This window comes from Chlamydotis macqueenii, chromosome Z (genome assembly GCF_036417535.1).
Source record: "Chlamydotis macqueenii isolate bChlMac1 chromosome Z, bChlMac1.mat, whole genome shotgun sequence".
Taxonomy (NCBI): domain Eukaryota; kingdom Metazoa; phylum Chordata; class Aves; order Otidiformes; family Otididae; genus Chlamydotis; species Chlamydotis macqueenii.
Genome location: NC_141593.1, coordinates 10,681,157 through 10,701,937, shown reverse-complemented (window position 1 = coordinate 10,701,937; position 20,781 = coordinate 10,681,157). Strand labels below are relative to the sequence as shown.

Here is a 20,781-nt window from a genome sequence, read left to right as displayed (position 1 = left end):
GTATAGTACTATTTAGTTCCTACGCAAAACTAATAATAGTGACCAACAAATCATGTTCAGTGAATTGGCAAGGACATTTGTCATCTTAAGTAGCTATACTTCATATGCAGCTGCAATAATGTAAGCTTTAGATGAAAAATGACTTCCCTCTTCTGTTTTGTTTTATGAACAATAATATTTTTGTTGAAGTCTTACTGTCTAAGATGACCACAGGTACTGTGGGATAAGGGAAACCCTTGCTTCTGTGAGGACTGTGGAAGACCCCATGCAGGGGTGTTTTGAGTAATAGATGTGGCTTACAGAAAACAAATACTTCTAAAATGCTCACCTTTTAATTATTCCAGAAGTCTTGATTAGTTTGTGAAAAATGTACGTCATAACTCAGACAAAGTACACAAGCGAGATGCAAGTATTTAAGGATTTAAGTTTTGCTCTGTTCAGAGCAAAGAGAAGCTCTGCTGCTGAGAGAAGCATCTGCTGCTCAGAGGGAAGGATTGCCTGAAGGTGGGACACAGACATGGGGAACAGATGCGAATTCTGTCACTTTGAACGGGAGGTTACTGCACTGGATGCAGTATGCTGCCCAATAGTTTTAGGAGCAAGCTGATGGATGGCTGGTGCCTAGAAATTCAGATGAGTGGGCCCTGGATGGGTGAGGCTTCACATGTGCAATAAGCACATGGGAAGCATCGCAGAATTAATTTGTGGACGTGCGTCAGCTGCGGTGCCTTGGGGGCAGGTCAGATGCTGTGCACGTGGCTTTAGTTGGACAAAAGCTCTTCCCGTGTGCGATTGTGGTGCCGCAGCTGGGGGCCCAGGTGAATCTAAAACTGGTTTCAAGTTTAGACAAGTCCCAGGTCCTGCTGTGAACTCTGCAGGCGTGCACTAACTGCAGCTGCTGCCTTTCAGCCCCTTGGCCTTGCCAGAGTGCTAACTAGGTACCTGCTGTGTATGCAGGCTTCAGCTCACCCTGTCCTTGTGTGGGGCAGCGGGTAGATACCGACATGTGCAGTAGCTGCGTGGGGAGAAACGCCAGTATGGGGCAGGGGTGGTGGTGACAGTGACTTCGGTTACTGGAGTGACATACTGCAGTGCATTGTGCTTTTGCAGACAAGAATGAGAAACCGGGCCTATCTTTGCAATATGAGTCCGCAGGTAGCGGTGCGGTGTGGCTACGGAACAGGGGAGAATGGAGGGAAGGACGGGGACAGCCGGGCGCTAGGGCAGCACTGCCCTGTGAGCCACCCGCCATAGCGCTTGGGCCTAAGCGAATGGGACTACATCTCCCAAGAGACCTTGCACATCCCGCGCATGCGCACAGGATGATCGGGGCCTCAAGCGTGGCGGTGGCGGCTCAGGCGGCACCCAGCGAGCAATTCTGCCGGCGGGCGCCGGGGGCGCGGACAGGGGCCGGACTACAACTCCCAGCGGCCCCTCGCACATCCCGCGCGTGCGCACGGCGCGGGTCCGGCCGCACTCCGCCGTTGTCGCCGTAGGTGGGTGGGTGGGGGGAAGGGAGCGAGCGAGCGAGCGAGCGCGGCGGTGAGGAGGAGGGAGGGGGGGGTGAGAGTTGAGAGTTCAGCCGCCGCGGTCGCTGCCAGCTCGGACTCATGATTCCCATATGCCCGGTAGTTTCGTTCACCTATGGTGAGTAACGGCGCTCGGGGTGTGTGTGCGCGCGCGGAGGGTGGGGGGGGCGGCGGGGAGGGGGAGGGGATGCGGCCCGCGCGCGGGGCGAGGGAGCGGGGCGGTGGGGGCGGTGGGGGGGAGGTGTCCTGAGGCGCCGTGTCTGACCTGGCGCTCGCGCGCTCTTTCTGTCCCTTGTCTGTCTGTCCTCTTCTCTTCCCCCCCCCCCGCCCCCCCCGCCTCCTCCTCCCTCCTCCTCCTGCCGGGCCTCCTGTCATGGCCCCGACCGCCGCCGGCGCTGCCGCCGCCTCTTGGTTATCGTCGCCACAGTGCCCAGCCGGCTGGGAGAAGATGCCAAAATGGCCACCGGCAACTACTTTGGATTCACCCATAGCGGGGCTGCTGCCCAGTATAGGTAACCACCGCCACCCCTCCCTGCCCTGCCCCGCCCCTCCCCCTGGGCCCGCAGCCCCCTCTCGCCTCCGGTCCCCTGGCCCTGACCGGGATCTCTCCGCCCCGTCGGACTGAGGGCTCGGGGCTGCTCCCGTGCCCCACCCCGTGCGGGGGCCTCTGCTGCACCCCGCTCCTGCGGGATGGTTCTGCCTGAGACCCCTCTGCGTGTCCGCCCTGCCCGCGGGTGTGTTTTCTTATCCTCCGGGTACGGGCCTCGCTGTATCCCCGGTGGTGTGAGGGTGGGGAGGTGGAGCTGGGCACGACGGAGGAGGAGGAGAATCAGCGGCGGCATCAGGTCCCAAGGCCCTTAAATTAAAATGGCCACTTGCAGTCAATACCACCAGCGAGCTCCTGGTTCCTTCTCCTCCTTCGGCCTCAGGGAAGATAGGGCTTGCTCCCAAAGTCATTGCCCCGACTTTTGTCAGTGTGGGAGGACAGAATCCTTTTTAACACAGGTTAGAATTGTATCAAACCCAGCCTATGGGCGACTGGATTGATAAGGGAAGAGCTGAAGCACTAGAAAATGCAGGGGGCTTCATTCAATTGAAGCAGTGTTATAATCAGTGTCTCTAAGAAAGTAGAGAAGGTACTTTCAGGGCCAGGCAGCTTTTAAAAATATTTCCTACTTTGACGTCTAAGACCAGCAGCAGGTCTTTAGTGGAGCTTGGGGACCTGTAAGTGTACATCTTATATAGACATGCTGCCGTAAGTCTTTGTAGTTTTTGCACATCCCAATTACGTATCTGAGTGTTAAAAAGAAATTGGTAACATCTATTAGCTCACATTTTCTGAAATCAGATTACTTAATTTAGCAAAAAAGCAGATACAATCAGAAACATCTTCACATTTTTACCTTGTATTGGAATAGTGCCTTGAAGTCCACATTTGAATCCATGTTATTAATTTCAGAAATTTGTAATAAAGATCTTCCTTGACTTCTAAGTCTTGGTTAATGGGAAAAACAGAAGAATAAAGCAAATATATGAGGGGCTTATTAACAAACAAATGCAGATGTGTGCTACTGTTGATTAGCTAATCAGAGTTGCAAACCTGACATGGTTTCAGGAATATACAATTTTACGGGGGTCTTAGAAGGACTCACAATCTATTCTTTCTATTTTGTCCTGGAAATGTATGTAAAGCCCATTAAATTTCATTTAGTCCAATGTTTAATAGTAAGAGGAGAAGATTAAACTTAGCTCATTTTCTGTTCTTTTAAGATTAGATGTTCGCAGTATGTTCACAGTATGTTTATGTTTTACTTCATAATTGTAGTGAAATTTGAAACTGATTTGTCACGGGGTAGGAAGGAGTTTCTGAATAGGGTTTTTTCTTTTTTTTTTTTTAATTAAGCAAGTTATCTTTAAGTGCATTATAAACTGAGATCCATCGGTCTGCAGTTTTCAAGTGGAGATGAATTTTTAAAATTATTATTCCTTTTATTGTGTAGCTGGGGTGGTCTCTAGACTTAGAAACCTGAATGACTCATTTGAAATTTCTGTCTGAATTGCAGTATAAAAATGTGTCATTAGAATAACTTTCAAGTTCAAAACTTGTCTTTGTAGTTAATCTTAAATGTGTTCCTGAGAAAATGGAAAAGGTGATTGAAATAAGATACTTTGTTAGATCATTTGTTATCAGCAAAAACTCTACATCTTATAAATAGTATGTATATTCACCACGTCTGAAAGAAGAGGCACAACAATCAGTGTTAAAGCAGTCCTGTCACATGAATGAATTTAGTATTTTGAGCAGAAAACACAGGAGTCGCTTAAAATATCGAAAAGAGAGCTTACTTTCATGAAGCGGATTTGGCAGGTCCTTAGTAGCTTGATTACAGAGTGCTACAAAGTGTATATCCCACTCCACTGTATTTCAGGAAAAGATGGTACTGGCAGGGGAAGATAGTAAAAGATTTAGTATTGCAACAGGTACTCTAAGATTGTTAACCACTGTTTGAAGTAACAGTTTATAGAATAATAAAACTCTTGTGTTCTTATAAACCAGGATAATAGATACATTTCCATTTGTTTATCACTTATCTGCATAGTTAATACATAGATGAGCCTCGTAAATCTACCAAAAAAAATAAATTCTAGGTACAGGAGTAATCCATGGATTTTTTTTAAAAAGTTGCTCGAAACAGCAAGGTTTTTAGGAGGGCAAATCAGACACTTGAAATTGAAAGCCTTAGTTCTTTGATATATGCCATTTAGAAGTCCTAGTTTTATAGCAAGTAATAGAAATTTTCATAATGAACACATTATTAGTCGCATTTTTGAGGGTTCTCTCTTAACAAAATGTCTGTAAAAAAGTCTCGTGTATTGGGAGAACTAATGATCATATATAGGATCCTGTTGATTTCAGCACATACTCCAGTTAAGTGCAAAAAATCTGTGCAATTCTCTTTAGGATATACATCTTTCTTGGGATATCTCAAAAGTATGAAGCTGTTAAATCTTCACCCGGAGACATGCAGGAAAAAAAACCCGGTGAACTTCACATCAGAAAGAAAAGAGTCTAAAGAGTTTCTGATAAATAATTTTAAAGAGTAGAACATAATATTTCAGTTGGAAAGGACCTGCAATGATCATCATAATCTCGTCCAGCTGCCTGACCACTTCAGGGCTGACCAAAAGTTAAAGGATGTCATTAAGGGCATTTCCAAGTGCTATGGAAACACTGACAGGCATGGGGTGTCAGCCACCTCTCTGGGAAGCCTGTTCCAGTGTTTGACCACCCTCTCAGTAGAGAAATGCTTCCTAATATCCAGTCTAAAGCTCCCCTGGTAAAGCTTTGAACTGTTCCCACACATCCTGTCACTGGATATCAGAGGTATCAGCACCTCCCTCTCTGCTTCCCCTCCTCAGGAAGCTGTAGAGAGCACTGAGGTCGCATCTCAGCCTCCAATGCTCAAATCTGTCTAGGTCTCTCTGCAAGGCCTCTTGTCCCTCAAGAGGGTTAACAGCACCACCCAGTTTGGTATCATCAGCAAACTTGCTAATTGTGCATTCAACTCCTGCGTTCAAATCATTGATAAAAGTACTGAACAGAACTGGACCTAGAGTTGATCCATGAGGAACACCACTGGTGACCAGTTGCCAGCCAGATGTAGCCCCATTCACTACGGCCCTTGCAGCCCTGCCATTCAGCCAGTTCTTCACGCAGTGCACTGTGTACCTGCTCACCTCACAGTCAGGCAACTTGTCCAGAAGGATGCTGTGAGGGACAGTATCAAAAGCCTTATAAAATCCAGAAAAACTACATCCACCACGTTCCCTTCATCCGTTAGACAGGTGACTTTCTTATGGAAGTGTTGTAGTTCAGCCCCGCTCAGGACCAGACTACAAAGTCTCTCTCTCACTCCCCCATCCTCTGAGGGAACAGGGAGAGATAATGTAACAAAACAGGCTCGAGATTTGAGATAAGGACAGGGAGAGCTCCTCAAAATTACTGTTACAGGCAAAACAGACTCAACTTGAGGAAAACTATTTGTTTATTATTAAAACCAAAGCAGGATAATGAGACAGAACAAGATAACCTCCCCCTACCCCTCCCTCTTCCAGGGTTTAACATTCTCTCTACCTCCTTCCCACCCCGCCAAGCGGCAAGGAGGGGAAGAGGGAGTGGGGGTTCTGGTCAGTTCATCAATTGTTGCTTTACACTGCTTGTTCCTCCCCTGCTGCAGTGTGGGGTCCCTCCCACGGGCTACAGTCCTTCGTGAACTGCACCAGCCTGGGTCGTTTTTCCATGAGGTGCAGTCCCTCCAGAACAGCTGCCCCAGCGCGGGCCCTCCATGGGCCACAGCCTCCTTCAGGCACCCGCCTGCCCCGGCGTGGGGTCCTCCCCGGGCTGCAGGGGGATCTCTGCTCCTCCGCGGGCCTCCATGGGCTGCAGGGGCACAGCCGGCCTCACCATGGGCTGCACCACGGGCTGCAGGGGAATCTCTGCCGGGAGCAGCGTTACTGCTGTCCCTCCTTCTGCACTGACCTTGGTGTCTGCAGCCGTTCCTCTCACCAGAAATTCTTCACAGCCGGCTCAGGCAGACGCCTCTCAGGTTCTCTTCACATCTCCTCTCCTCTCCACTTCTTGCAGCCGGGCCGGGCCAAGTTGGACGCAGTCGGCCGCCCGGCGGGAGGCCAGAGGGTGAGGGCTGCAAGGCCCGCAAGGCTCACGCCTCCCCCTCTCTGCCCCTGCTTCAGCTTCTTCACATCTCCTTCTTTTTTTTTTTTTCCTCCTTCTGAAATACATTATTGCAGAAGCGTTATCAGGGTACATTCTGTCACCAATTGGCTCGGCCCTGGCCAGCAGCGGGTCCACCCTGGGCCCAGCCGAGTCCACTGGACAAAGGGGAAAAAACTTCTAGCAGCTTCTTACAGAAGCTGCCACCATAGCCCCCCCTCACTAAATAAAACCAGGACAAGAAGGATATCACATTAGTGAAACAGGCCTTTCCCTTTATGAAGCCAAGCTGACTGTGCCTTATGGTTGGATTATTCTTCAAATGCCTTTCAGTAGCACCCAGTATGATCTTCTCCATAATTTTTCCAGGAACAGAGGTTAGACTAACAGGGCTGTAGTTTCCTGGGTCTTCCCTCATGCCCTTATTAATTAAAATGACATCAGCTAGCTTCCAGTCAGTGGGGACCTCCCCAGACTCCCAAGACCTTTAGTAGGTGATCAAGAGACAACTCAAAGGAGAAAATCTCCTGTAGTAAGTGATATTTGAAAGGTGATTGTAATAAAGGTTTTCTGTATTTGATTCTAGACTTCTTGGAGACCAGTACAAACCCATGTAGAATTCCAGTTTCTCGAACTTACAGTATTCTAATTTGCTTTAATAGTGGTGAAGGAGCAGCATATTAGAACTATTGGGTTCAAGGAAATAGTTTCTTTAAATCAACAGCTGAAAAGATGACGACACTCTTACTGGCATACAAATCACCATATCTTCCTATGCTTCTGTGCTTTATTTGTGGCCACAGTGGATTGTTTAAATACTTTGTCATCCTTCACATGAAGGATAAATTAAAGTTTGTCTGAGGAATATAGTCTTAACATTAAATACTGATATTTGAAGCAGTTACAAAGGCCAGATTGGTAGCTGCTCAGATACTGGATCTTGGATTTGTGAAATTCATGAGTAGCGTGTGCAGGAATTGATAACGTCTTTACTGTGATAACAATGTAAGTGGTAAAGTTCCCTGAATTGACTAGATAAAAAAAGGAAGTAGATATCTGTCTTCATTAGTTTATAAATACTATTTTTCATAAAGCACATTTGAAATCTTAACTCGTTTCATATTTAATCAAAGACAGCAAAAGAGCTTAGTGCCCTTCAAACTTGTAAATAATGGATTAGAAGCGTTCTTGTTTCTTTCAGTGTTGTCACTGCATAAAATTTCCTGCTGCCCGCTCATTCAGAGTTCTTTGTGTGCACTACCTGGTAATAATATCATGACTTAATGAGAGAAGCATGAGATTATGCAAATACTTATACAGGAAATTTCTCTGAGTATTGCAATACCTTTACAATTTGTACTTTCTGCTAGTGGTGATATTAGGGCCTAAGGTTATGAACTTGCATGCAATGCAAACTTCATCTGTTACTTATTTAAGTAACTGTATTAATCCATCTCTTTAGGAGCCTGAAGTAAATGGGGAATTTGGTGATACTAGTCCTCTTTTCTTTGTGTATGCTCAGTAGGTCACCTGAACCACTGTGTGTCTATTCAGTTTGAAATAAGCAACCCAACGCTAGCTTGTTTTTCATGTGTAAAAAGTATTAGCATTCTTGATTCAGTGCTGGAGAGAAGAATAGTTATGCTTTCACTCTAAAGCTGACTGATTGAAATGTGGAGGTGCTGTTGGAGAGATAGGGACATTGAGAAATGTTTGGGCAGAGAAATGTGCAGATGCGGTAGTCTCATTTAATTAACCTTATGTTGAGAGTAACCTCCTCCTCAACTAGATACTGATTTCGAAAGTAATTGTACTGTAATTCAAACAGGCTACCAGCCAGAGCTTAAAGTATCACTAAATATAATTCAGAGTTGTTGTGGTGGACAACAGGAAGAAAAGGACAATACTGAGTAGGACTTAGCAGTTACTCTGAAGTGAAAAGGTACTCCTAGATGTAAACTTATGTTAAAAATTTATTTATTTATTCATCTTACAGTATTGTGTTATATGCACCCCATTCTGAAATGCATTGGGAATGAAAGTAATCATAGTTTTGTCATAGGATGAATAAACCTATATCGTAGTATAAAAACTTCAAATGTTTTCTTTCTGCAACTTTTATGTCCATGGTATCTTGAGTTGCATCACATCTTTAAGTATACGCATTTTTAGCAAAAGGGACTTCACTGAATATGATGGAGCTGCATGGTGCTGATTCTCTTGTTAAGTCTTAAGTGCTGTCATAAGTGTGTTGTTCTAGCTTACTTAATGTACACAAGAAGCCTCCAATAAGTTACTGCTGTTTAGAAAAAGATTTTGATAGACTTACTTTCAAATCAGTGAGGTCCCACTCTCAAAGGAGGTATGCCAACATTAGAAAGGCAGTAAGGGACTCTGGGTTTGTCAATGTGTGCTGTATGCCAATATTGCACGAGTAATGATGGGGAGACAGATGAGGTGGTGGTGGTAATTGAGGGGGAAAGGTGCCTCACTGATCAGAGGAGCCTGTGTCATTTTTAGGAGGGAAGTCTGCCAACTTGTTGAAATTTGCAGCTCGTGTCTTTAGGAACCAAGCGCTTGGGAGAGCTCTTCTGTTAATGGTATAGTTATGTCCTTTGTAGTCGTAATTTGAAAATGAATTTATGAGTGTAGGCTTAACTCTGGGGTGTTAAATTATGTGTACAATTTTGTTTGCTACTAAAATGCAACAATGATAGGTTAAAGTGTAGTTGCATTATTTGCATTAGACAAAGTATTGTCAGCAGGTCAAGGGAGGTGATCCTTCCCCTTGTAACTCAGCACTGGTGAGGCCACAGTTGGGAGTCATGTATCCAGTTCTGGGCTCCCAGAACAAGAGAGACGAGGACATACTGGAGAGAGTCGAAAAAAGGGCCACAAAGATGGTGAAGGGACTGCAGCATCTCTCCTGTGAGGAAAGACTCAGAGAGCTGGGACTGTCAAGCCTAGAGAAGAGCCGACTGAGGGGCGATCTTCTTAATGTATATAAATACCTGAAGGGAAGGTGTGAAGAGGACAGAGCCAGGCTCTTTTCAGTGGCACAAGTTGCCTGAGGAAGTTGTGCAATCTCCATCCTTGGAGTTATTCAAAAGCTGCCTGGGCATATTCCTGGGTGACTGACTGCAGATGGCCCAGCTTGAGTGGGATTGGATGCCCATATGACCTCCAGAGATCCCTTCCAGCCTCCACCATTCTTTGATTCTGTGATCTTGACAGGAAGAACTTAGTAGTTGGTACCTTTTCAGGCAGATGTAACATCTCAAGCTCAGTTCCTTTTGTCTTGTGTGTTACTATTGTAAACATGGCTGTTGACTACACTTGAATAGAATCAATGTTTTGATAATGAAGAAAGCAGTATAGGCAATGAGCAGTCCGTTGTGTGCAATTGAGTAAAGGGAGGTAGATTCAAAGCATGTATTGCATCACTGTTACAGGCACTTGCAGTTACGTAGTGATGTACAGTTAGGAAAATATTTCAGAATTTGGTTGGATTTGAATCAGGTCCTGAGACTAAATGTGAACATTAACAAAGCAGTAAGGGTGTATTGAAACATGAGGATATTGATCTGAGTTATTGATAGTATATGGTTTAGCTGTCTAGTAACAAGCAGTATTTCTTATTTGTAGTGCAATAATGCAAGGATGTTTTTAGAAACAAGGAAGGGAAACTCAAAATTGCTATAAAGAACTGTCTGTTTTTAGGCCATGTGTAGTTAAACCATGGAATATATTACTAGAAGCTGCTGAAATTTAACAAAATTGAGGAGGGGATTGCACATTTGCATGCCTACAGGCCTTTCTTTGGATACTCAGTGAGTTGTGTTCTATTCACAAAATCGTAATAATAACAAATAATAATTTTCATTAAAATTCTAAAAAGAGATATTCAGTCTTCATCAGAATTTTGTACCCATAGTGAGTAACGGGCTCTAGAAAAACAGAAGTAACTTCTAAAGTACAGTTTACTGTAGTGCAATGTTTCATTTCACCATTTTATGCTGTTTATTGTCAAGTGTGTTTAGGAGGAAAAAAAATCAGGTTTGTTTTTTTTTTTTCAAATTACTATTATTTTGGCTTTTCTTGCCTCTGCCCTGGTTCCATTAACACACCTGAAACTTCATCTGACCAATTATTCTATAGTGTCAATTCCTAGGCTAGAATCTGAAGAAGCAGCAGACTGCAGTGCATCTTTCAGTTATTGTAGGGTTAGGTCATACTTGTTTCAATCTTGATATCCCTGAAAGAAAAACTGCAAAACTGTATTTTTTGCTCTTCTGCTCCTAATAGAATAATCTATGAAACTTTGAGAAATCTGGCAGTTAGATCTCAACAAATAGAGTTTCCTTAATGCTAAAATGTTCAAATGTCTTTAAAACTTAGAGTTCAGGAAATAAGTCTCTATTAGTGGGGGGGGTTTAGTTCACAATATTTGTATTTTTTAAATTATTTTAAGAATAGCTTAAATGTCGTGCTAAGACAGCCTGAAAATCACTTGTTTAAATGAAGAAAAAAAAAGCTGCAAGAAATATGTTTTAGAAGTTATCATTTGTAAAGAAGCTTGTAAATAGAGAAAATTGGTTTTAGTCCCGATCCTAACTCTATATTAAAATAGCACTTCTCAGAAGACTGAAACTAAAGTACTTAAGATGTCCTTTGCCTCTAGGAAGAGGGCTTTCAGTGCTCAGCACCCTAAACAGAGCTGGAATAGCAGCAGCATTAATGTCTGTGTGTGTTGGTTGTTAGTACAGAGTTGCATTAGAGATCAGCATTTTTGTTTTTCTTTGGCTTAAGTGCACAAGAGTTACAATCCATTTTTGTTTTTAAATTAAATCAGTGTGATGAAAAGCAAGGCAAGGGAACCTTTTATGTACTTCCTCTATATATACCTTTTATGTGCTACATATCTTATATGGAAATAGACAGTGCTTTCCTGAAAATGTATTTCTTTGACCATAATTGCTACAGATGCCTTACTAAGTTTCTTACCACGTAACTTATTTAACAAATATATTAATGTGGAAAATAAAATATCTCACAATCTTAAGTCATCTGAACTTAATACCTGGCAAAATAGATAGCATTATATCAAAGTGTTTTGTATATCAAGTGATATTGTTAATGTACAAAAGGTAAATTAAGCTTTCTACTTTCAACTTACTTTTTTACCAAAAAAAAAGTCAACACTTTTTTACTAGAAAAGGTCAATAGCTGGAAATGAAAAAGGACATGAACCAAGAGTTCTACAGAAGAGAATTCAGTGTTTGTTTCTTTATTGCTCTAAATTCTCTGTCATTCTTGGGCTGATATATCACAGGAAATCCAGACCTTTTGTCAGTATTGCTATGTAAAAGTAACTAATAAGTGAGAGTTCTGCTGTATTAGACCCAATAGTTATAACACAAGTTCTCAGCTAAGCTTTTTTTTTGAAAGAATGTTGCTCATTCACAAACCTACGTTATATAGCTGTTTAAGTTAAGACAAACCTGTATGGTTTTGGAACTGCAGAAGAGTGTTTTGCTAAGTGGACACCAATACTTCATTAATTGCTATTGATAATCAATTTCTGCCTCCTAGCCAGCTTCTGTCTTAATAATTTTAAGTATGCTGCCAGCTCTTTTTCATTTTGGAAGGCTGTATTTCTTTTTCTATATCAAAAACACTGCTACAATACCCTTGTTGAAGATCTTTGTGCAGTTCAGAAACGGTTTTTAATTGCTTCTTGAATATTCTGGGTTTTGACAAGGGGAGTATAAATTACCAACAAAATTATGAAATTAACCTAGTTTTGTTAATAACTTATGGAGTAGTGATGGCTAACACCTGTTCTGAGAGCTTGTTCTCGGGCTGCGGACTTTTTGTTGCTAGTGTTTTAATACAAGTTGGCCAAATGTAAGTATTCAGGCTGGAATTTTCCTGGCTAACTGTCTGCCTAGAATTACGCTTTTTTTAAAGCTATACTCTGTAGCCTAGAATTGGGCAGGGAGATCTTCATAACTCTTTGATGCCTCAGTGTTTTGGAGTGGAGACTTTGCAAATGAGAAGAGGGTTTTTACGTGTTACACCATTTCAGAATCACAGTTCTGAGTGTACCAATTAATATCAAATGTTGATACCATGAAAGCAGCTGCAGTGTTAGTCTTACGTCCAGGTTGCAAAGTAGCAGGGCATAATACTGCCTTAGGAAAATGGACTTTCGCTTAGTGAGAGGAGTTTCATACACCAAACAGGAATGCGGACAAAGCTAAGTTTTGTTGTGGCTTTTGCTCTGGGATGAATTCTGCAAGGCTGTGAGCCAGTGTGGCCCCTCACCACCCAGAAAATCAGATTTACATTGAATTGTAAATTAGTGTGGAGAAAGATACACAGTCATAGCTCACTGCAGTCAGTCTTACCTTGGATGTGTAATATCATAGTGGTATTTCTTAATACATAGCACTTGTTCTTGTGCTAATGCATCAGAAAGATTAGTATTTCCCAATGTTAGTGTCAGTAGAAATTAGAATAGGTGTTACACAGAGATTTCAGTCAAAGGTGTTGTACAGAAAATACTTTTCTCATGCACTGTAATAAGATAATTGTGAATAAAGAATTGATTCTCTTAATCCTAAGGTTACTTAGGTAGGATGTGGAAGATGAGAGCAAGCTAGCTATACACTGAGGTGTAAAACGTTTGAATGTAAGCAAGCTCCTTTGGGAGGAGGGAGCAAAAAGCATGGGGAAATAGGGATGTGCATGTAGCAGTTTAGAGCAAATAAGAAGAGACAAAATACTTTAGGTAAGGTGCTGGAAATTACCTTCTGTAGCTGACTGAAACATAAATTTGCAGAACTTGGAGCAGAACAATTGAGTGCAACATGTAGACTATAAACTGGCTCCAGCTGCAGTGGTGAAAATGCAGTGAAGAAGAAATCTGAACTGGAAGATGAGCATCAAAGAATGTTTGTTGTTCCCAGAAAACAGAGATTAGAGTCTTGATGGAGAAGCACTGTTGTTATTATGATCAGCTGAACAAATGGGTGTGGTATGAATAAAATATATTATTTTTGAATGAAAATTTCTGGCATAGGAGGTAATATTATGGCAATACAGCAGAGTACAGTTTGAAGCTGCCAAGTCCTTTACCCATAACTTCTTAAATCAAAGAATTACGTTTATTTTGATAGTAAGTTAAAATACTGTAAGAATTGTAATATGAAGTTACATTGAATTGAATGGTCATAAACTGGATTTGTCTCATGTAAATATTGGTCTAGAAATGATTTGCTTTTGAAACTGAAACTTACAAACTAAGGAAAAAATTCTTGGCAGAGTGTTCAAACATTGGAACAGGTTTTCTAAAACAGTCTTGTAGTCTCCGTTCTTGGAGATTATCAGAACCTGACTGGATGAAGCCCTAAGAAACCTAATGTAACTTTGAAATGAGCTGCGCTTTGAATAGTGGGTTAGAACAGACAACCTCCAAATCTTTGTTTCAACCTAAATTATTCTGTGGTTTTTAAGCTCTGCTTATTTAATAAAGCAAATTGGACTGAGTATCTTTTCATATGAAGAGAGCTGGAATTCCATGAACTCAAAGATGGTAATTAGGATATTAGAATTTATTTTGGGGAAGAATTGATCTACAAAGAGAACTGGCTAAGTTACCAGGTCAATGAGTTAGCTTCTCTGTCAGCTGTGCTGCAGTACCTATTTGCATGTCCTTGGCCCATAGAATATATGGAGTAATTTGGTTCAACATTTTCCCACTGTGTTGGAGGATTAAGCTAAACTGAATTACTTACTTTGTTGTGGTGAAGAACATGCATGTGGTTTGTTACCATAGCTCAGCTGACATACTGTATTTCATTGTTGCTCTAATAATTTGATCACATGCTTAAATTATTTGAGTCTTACTTATTGAGACTAAGTTGAAATACTGGTGTTGCAGTATGGAAAATTATTACTTAAGGTAGAGATAAGTAAAAGAATTGTAGAGAGGGACCTGGTAGAGGTGGTTAGTAGAAGTAGAAGAGTGAATTGCAGTGGAGTTCCATAGGGATTCTTCTGAGTCTTACTTGGTATGTATGTTAGTATGGCATATCATGATATTTCATGCAAGGAAAATATTGTCAACACACAGGTAACTTTACAAGAAGCTGCTCTGAGGAAGCTAGACTGTTTGGAAAGAAAACACTGTCTGGAGCAGAGCAGGTAGCACAGCTGAAAACTTCATCTGAAATGGTGCATACAGTTCTTACCATCTGTAGTCAAGAAAGAAGAATAGATAATACTAGGATAGGTGCAAAGATGAACTGCAAGAAAGGTCAGTCAAATAGGGAGTCTGGCAAAATAATCTAGGAGGAGGTAAGTTCGTCTCAGCAAGTGTGATGAGACACTAATCACCATACATGGATAAAAAGTCTTGTAAGTTAAATGAAGAAGTTGGCAGAAAAATATTTTTATATAAATTAGTTACATGAAAATGTCTGGTCATCTTAATGTTAAACTGTTTTCAGTAAGACCATGGGGAGAAAAAGGAATATCGTAAATTTAGAAAAGATGTCACCATGAATTTCTGTAAGACAACGTAACATAACTTTTAAAAAGGAAGAAGCAATCCATTCTATAATATTTTTCTTGTAGTCTTGCAAACTCGATCACTAGCTCTGCATGATGTTGCAGAAGCGAGGGGAACAGGTTTGCTAAAGTAAACATGGTCATAGAACTGTATTAGCCTTAGAAATCAAATGATTTGGGCTGTTAATTCTATGCCATGATAAGGGATTTCAATACAAAAATAGCACAGAATGAAGGAAACTGTCTGTGCCAGGATCTTGTTAATAGTCCTCCTGATAATGATCATGATCTGTCCACGGAATTAAATACTGAACACTGTTAGGTAGCTTTAGTCATTTATATTCTGAGAACAAAGGCATTTTCTTTGATAAACTGACTTGTACCATTACTTCATAGTGTGTTCTGAGCACTGCATTGTATTTTGTAGTAATAACTTAAGCACAGTTTCATGAAACTTGAAAGAGCCAGATTAATGGTTCCTGGACAGGCTCCTGTTCTTTCTCCTCCTCCCATGTTTTTCCCGTTTCCCTATGTGTAACTTATGCAGGTTCTGACACTCAGCAGACTTGTTTTGTAAGCTCCAATGTTTTGTAACATTTCTACAGTGTTAGAAAACAAGCCCAGCAAAAAAAAAAAAAAAAATCGTTTTCTGCTAGATTAATGAATTAAATCAGTGCACTGAGTATCTTGACAAGTAGCAGAACTGTCACCAGGGATGAGTAAAATAGCATTGGTGTATGGGAGGAGGGAAGAATAAGAGTGAGGATAGGATGGAGCAGGACTTTCCTTGTGGCAGTATTGACCTGTTGATGTATTCAGCAGCAGTCTTGACTTAAACAGTCTGCTGTTTTCTCAATTTAATCAGTTTTTAGTAGATATATATGATAATGATAATTACCTCAGAATTTGTGAATGTTTTAAACTTCTGTAGTGTTAGATATGTGGATAATGCAGCCCAATTTTATAGACTGTCATTCACTTTTACCATCATAAGGTATTCTTCCTGAATTTTCTGGTGGAGTTCAATTTCTTGCCTTAAACTGACAAAACAGAGAGTCTTTGTGTGTATGTCAAGTAGGAGGAATTGTTTCAAGTAGTGGTGGGAGCTATACCAAAGCATTTTAGGTCTTTTCCTCCTACTGTTACGCTAAGAAATTGAAAATAGAACAAAACATAGTTGTGAATACAACTCGCAACTGAATTAAATTTGGATGGAATGTAAGTGGTCTTTAAAGCAGTCAGGGGCCTGTGATGGGAAGAAGGTGGAGTCCAGGTGTAAAAGTCTGATAGTAATAAGATTTTCTATGTTTCTGCTGTAGGATTATTGTGGAGTTTGTTGGTTTTTTTTTTAATATATTGAAGTCAATTACTTTTGCTGTAATTAAAATGACAAAATCAGTTTTCTTTAAAATAAATAAATAAAGCACCAAGGGAGTTAGGGAAATGTCTTCTGCAAAAATTATAGTATCTGTAGTTAAAAGGTGGTTTGTTTTTGGTGGTTATGTCAGAGAGCATATTGCAGTTTTGGGGAAAAAATACTGTAACTTCTTGTTTCTTTTGGTTTTGAGCGTATACATACTGCAGTTGAATTGTGCGATTGAGTATGTTTGTTTCAAGTGAGATTTCATTTTTCTATTTTCTTCTGAAAACAGGGGATACTACCTCTGATGGGCGTGGAGCTGGTTTTGAATTATCTTTTAGTAGTGCTATGGAGGTGTGAAACCCTATAGAGATTCTTAAATATTATTGCACAACAGTGCAGGAAGTGTACTAGAAAATTCAAAATAATCACTCAATCCTTGCTTTTTATCATTGTTTCAGATAGCGATATTTTGCCCAGTTCACTTCTATTTGTTTAAAAATCAAAATAACTACTCAAAGCTCCTTGTTGTAATGCAGTTACACATCAGTATAGGACAATAATGTTAGTTTCTGTTCAAGCAATTAAACTTTGGAAGCCATCATTTTTTATTTCCACTGTTAATATTTACTCATTCTCAGTAAGTGGCCACATATTAATATCCTACCAGCAAATTTTAGAGAGGCAGATTAGTCTCAGCATGTGCCTGGAAGATTGCCAGAGCTCTGGTGGCTGTCCTCTTGCATGATCTGATTTTCTATTCTTTTGATGCTTCATGCTGTGAGGCAACGGACTTCTGTACAAGCAAGTGGGGCTTTTATAATTCTAATAATAATTCTTTATGGGTGGAGTCATTAAAAGATAACAGTTTAAGACTTCAATATTATTTTGAATGAAAGACTTGTGTTCTGCTGCTTGAAAAAAAGCCGGACACACACCGTCCCCTTGCTAAGAAAGTAATCACCTGCATGATGTGTTGCATCCACATAAACTTCAAAATGATTCAACACTTTAATGGAGGTGGAAGAGAGGTAATAAAAGCCATTAAAGTGTATGCATAAATAGATAGCTGCTCCAGGGCTGTTCGTAGAACAGACAGGTATTAATCAAACCTGGGATTTTGAAATATGTAGGCATTAGCTTAGTATGTTGGATTAATCTAATTATTTACTTACTGTCTTTTTCCAATATAGCCAGCAGCCGGCTTCGGGTGTAGCCTATTCCCATCCAACTACAGTTGCTAGCTACACTGTCCACCAGGCACCAGTCGCTGCGCACACCGTTACTGCAGCCTATGCTCCAGCAGCAGCGACAGTTGCAGTAGCCAGGCCTGCTCCAGTCGCTGTTGCAGCTGCTGCAACAGCTGCTGCCTATGGAGGCTATCCTACAGCACACACAGCTACAGATTATGGCTATACGCAGAGGCAACAAGAAGCTCCACCACCACCACCTCCTGTCACTACACAGAATTACCAGGTGGGTTCCAAAAAAATTACTTCTGTTGTATGATTTTTAAATGATGTGTTAAAAGGAAGAGGCCTGTTTGGATAAGATAATGTGATTATATTTATATTTTTTTCTTCTGTGAATCACAGAGTGATTACAACTCAAATTACTTAGTAGCAGAAACTGATAGAATGTGAAGTGACTGCAGTCTCATATGACCCATTTAGAGGATTTTCAGCACTAGTACTGCAGGAGCTAAGACTTGGACGTTCATACAATAAGCAATCAGCTGACATTGACCTCCAAGTGATTTTGTGAAACTACTGCTGAAAGAGTTGGTAATGAGTTGTAATGTAGGAGGCTTTCCAGTGGCACGTGTACTCATAATTATGAGGTCAGTTATTAGATGCATTCGAACAGAAAACCAAGACCCCTAAACAAAAATAATTCCAGTTTACACAGCCTGGATGGAAAAGAGATTTTATTCTTACATTTCTTGGAAATAAAAAGAATTTTTATGTATTAGTACATTCCTGCTATAGTAGTTCATGCCTTTCTGCTCCTCAGTTGATCAACTTTTTATGCTTTACCATAAGTATGATGAGGATGAGAGAATCTATGTACATAGAGTGGCTTCTAGGCTCTCCGCTTCTAAGCTTAGTAGCTAGATCCTGACTTGTGAGGGTGTTGAATGGGCTACTTGCCTTGCTACTAAAGACTGGATATGGTTCCCTAATGGACTAGTGGGTACACCAAAAAGTAAAGAAGGCTTTAAAAGCATCACCTTCATACCCTAAAAAATATACCAAGAAAATAATTGCTAATGTTGGGATTTTTAAAGCCAATATAGGGTCATGTTTATAAACTTGTGAATTTACTGTTATTTGTAGAAATTCACATTTTGTGGAGATCTATCGTGGATTTTTGCTTCATATTTTACAGAATTGTAATCTGATACTGTCATTATGAAAAACTAGTGAGAGTAGTTGCTTTTCAGTAACAAAAATAATTTGGTAGGGGAAGTGATTTAATAGCATGAGGTTAATTCCTGTATGAAGTCTGAAAGAGACAATCAGGGTTGTTTTCAAGCCTGAAGTATCTGTAAACATAAATTTAATTGTTTTAATGCATATATTTGTATTTACTGTATCTATAATGTTTTTATAAATCTACTTTAGTAGACCAGAAGAAAATACGTTGTTTCTTAGACTCTGATAATCACTTTTATTACTTACAATACATACTTTAAAAAGAAATTTACTGGTTATTCCTTTTTTAATTTTTAGGATTCCTATTCTTATGTTCGATCTACCGCCCCAGCTGTAGCTTACGACAGCAAACAATACTATCAACAGCCAACAGCCACTGCAGCAGCTGTGGCTGCTGCTGCCCAGCCTCAGCCTTCAGTAGCCGAATCGTACTATCAGACAGGTGGGTGGCATGATTCAACCTGCTGTCATTATACACAGTCTGTGTGCTACTTTAATCCCTTAAAAGTAGGGGGTTTTTAATAGTTCACGTTATCCAGACTTTTTTTTTCTTTTTAGTTTTGTCATGTTATCTCTGTCAATGTGTAGAAAGATTTGCTGCACCTAAAATCTGAACATTGTTGTGACGTTGCCAGAAGTAGCTATCTCTGAGGTTTGGATGTTTTTAAATATACTCAAAATGTACTTCTAGGCAAAATTCTAGTTGATTTGTCTAGAAACCTTCCTGAAGTAAGTTCAAATCATCAATGGTGTGGTCAGGTGGTAACTTGATTAGAAAGACTCTTTTTTTAATTCTTTAGTTACTTAATGTATGTAGTTCCTTAGTTACTGGTATCATGATTGCTACAAAACATAAATCCTATTCACTTTTTTTAACTTTAATTAGAAATAGTAGGAAAGTTTAGGTGCAGTTTGGTTTACTCTAATGAAATCATTGTATGAGAAAGTTGTCAAAAACATGGCAGCACAGTTAAAAATAAAATCTGAGGCTTACTAGGGTGATCTGTGACGTGATTAAACGGTTGTGTGATACATAGGACACAATACATAACTATGGCTGTAGAAAAATACCCCAAACCACAACACAAAAAACCAAAACCAATCAAACAAAAAAAAAAACGAAACAAAACCCATTTGTTACTTGTTTATTCCCCAGTGTATCATTAAATATCGCTTAATATGGTTTACATTTCCTTCAGCTACAACATAACAGTGTTTGTACACTTTTATTTTCTATCCTAATTAGCTCCAAAAGCAGGATATAGCCAAGGGGCAACTCAGTATACCCAAGCCCAGCAAACACGACAAGTGACAGCTATAAAACCTGCCACCCCAAGTCCAGCAACAACTACGTTTTCTATCTATCCGGTATCCTCTACTGTGCAGCCAGTAGCAGCTGCAGCTACTGTTGTTCCATCCTATACTCAAAGTGCAACGTACAGTACAACAGCGGTTACTTATTCTGGTAAGAATTTTGCATATTATGTTGCTAGGATCTTTGCAGTTGTTACAGGAGAGGCTTTAAGTAGTCAGAATTTTAGCAGTTTGTGTTCAATTACATCGTAGTCTACTGAGCAGTATCAACCAGTTAAATCATTATAGTAGCAAAATGTTTTGCTCTATCTTTAAAAGAGGTTTGATGTTTGTATGTGCATATTTCGTTACACATGAGAGTATCCAAGCATTAACATTGCTACATGCACATTGTGTTGTGACTTACTGTAAGCTTTGGAGAGAAAAGATGGAGGATAGGAAAAATAAGGAAACACATCCACACAAATATTACCCAAGGAAATTGGAAGGGAACATGCTGCTGTCAAACAGCAGATACAGAGGCAGAGACGAGCAGTCCAATATAAAGCTTGTAAGTTTGGGTCTTGACCTAAAATGGGAGGACAATGGGTGCTAAAAAAAGACTTTGCTTCAAATATGAGAAATCAAAACAATAGTTAAAGATTAAAAGATATTAACTTTATGGCCAGATGTTAAATAGCTGGCATATTATAGCTACCTCCAACGTTTTGGTTTGTTTTGCTTTCTGTTTAAAAAGGGATTTTAAGACTTCCTTGAGACAGAGCCTGATCAGAGGATTAAAATAGTTGAACCAGTAGATGTAGTAAGTTTATGGGAAAACTGGCTCAAAGGTATGAA

The 20,781-nt window shown here is 40.5% G+C and overlaps 1 protein-coding gene and 1 non-coding gene across 4 annotated transcripts in view; both read left to right on the top strand.

Moving 5' to 3' along the window:
* The first annotated feature begins 1,527 nt into the window (after nucleotides 1–1,527).
* Nucleotides 1,528–20,781, top strand: part of ZFR (zinc finger RNA binding protein) — a 49,513-nt gene continuing 30,259 nt past the window's right edge. For all 3 annotated transcript variants that reach the window (XR_015261522.1, XM_086771569.1, XM_086771568.1), the window contains exons 1-5: nucleotides 1,528–1,647; nucleotides 1,957–2,041; nucleotides 17,389–17,671; nucleotides 18,928–19,072; nucleotides 19,877–20,095. Coding sequence is in view for 2 of the 3 variants with exons in the window: in XM_086771569.1 (XP_086627695.1) it covers nucleotides 1,611–1,647; nucleotides 1,957–2,041; nucleotides 17,389–17,671; nucleotides 18,928–19,072; nucleotides 19,877–20,095 (769 nt within the window). In the remaining variant the exon portion in view is untranslated. The remainder of the gene's footprint in view (nucleotides 1,648–1,956; nucleotides 2,042–17,388; nucleotides 17,672–18,927; nucleotides 19,073–19,876; nucleotides 20,096–20,781) is intronic.
* Nucleotides 14,904–15,040, top strand: LOC147596256 (small nucleolar RNA SNORA66). Its single transcript, XR_015261529.1, has one exon. It is a non-coding gene; the product is annotated as a small nucleolar RNA SNORA66 (small nucleolar RNA).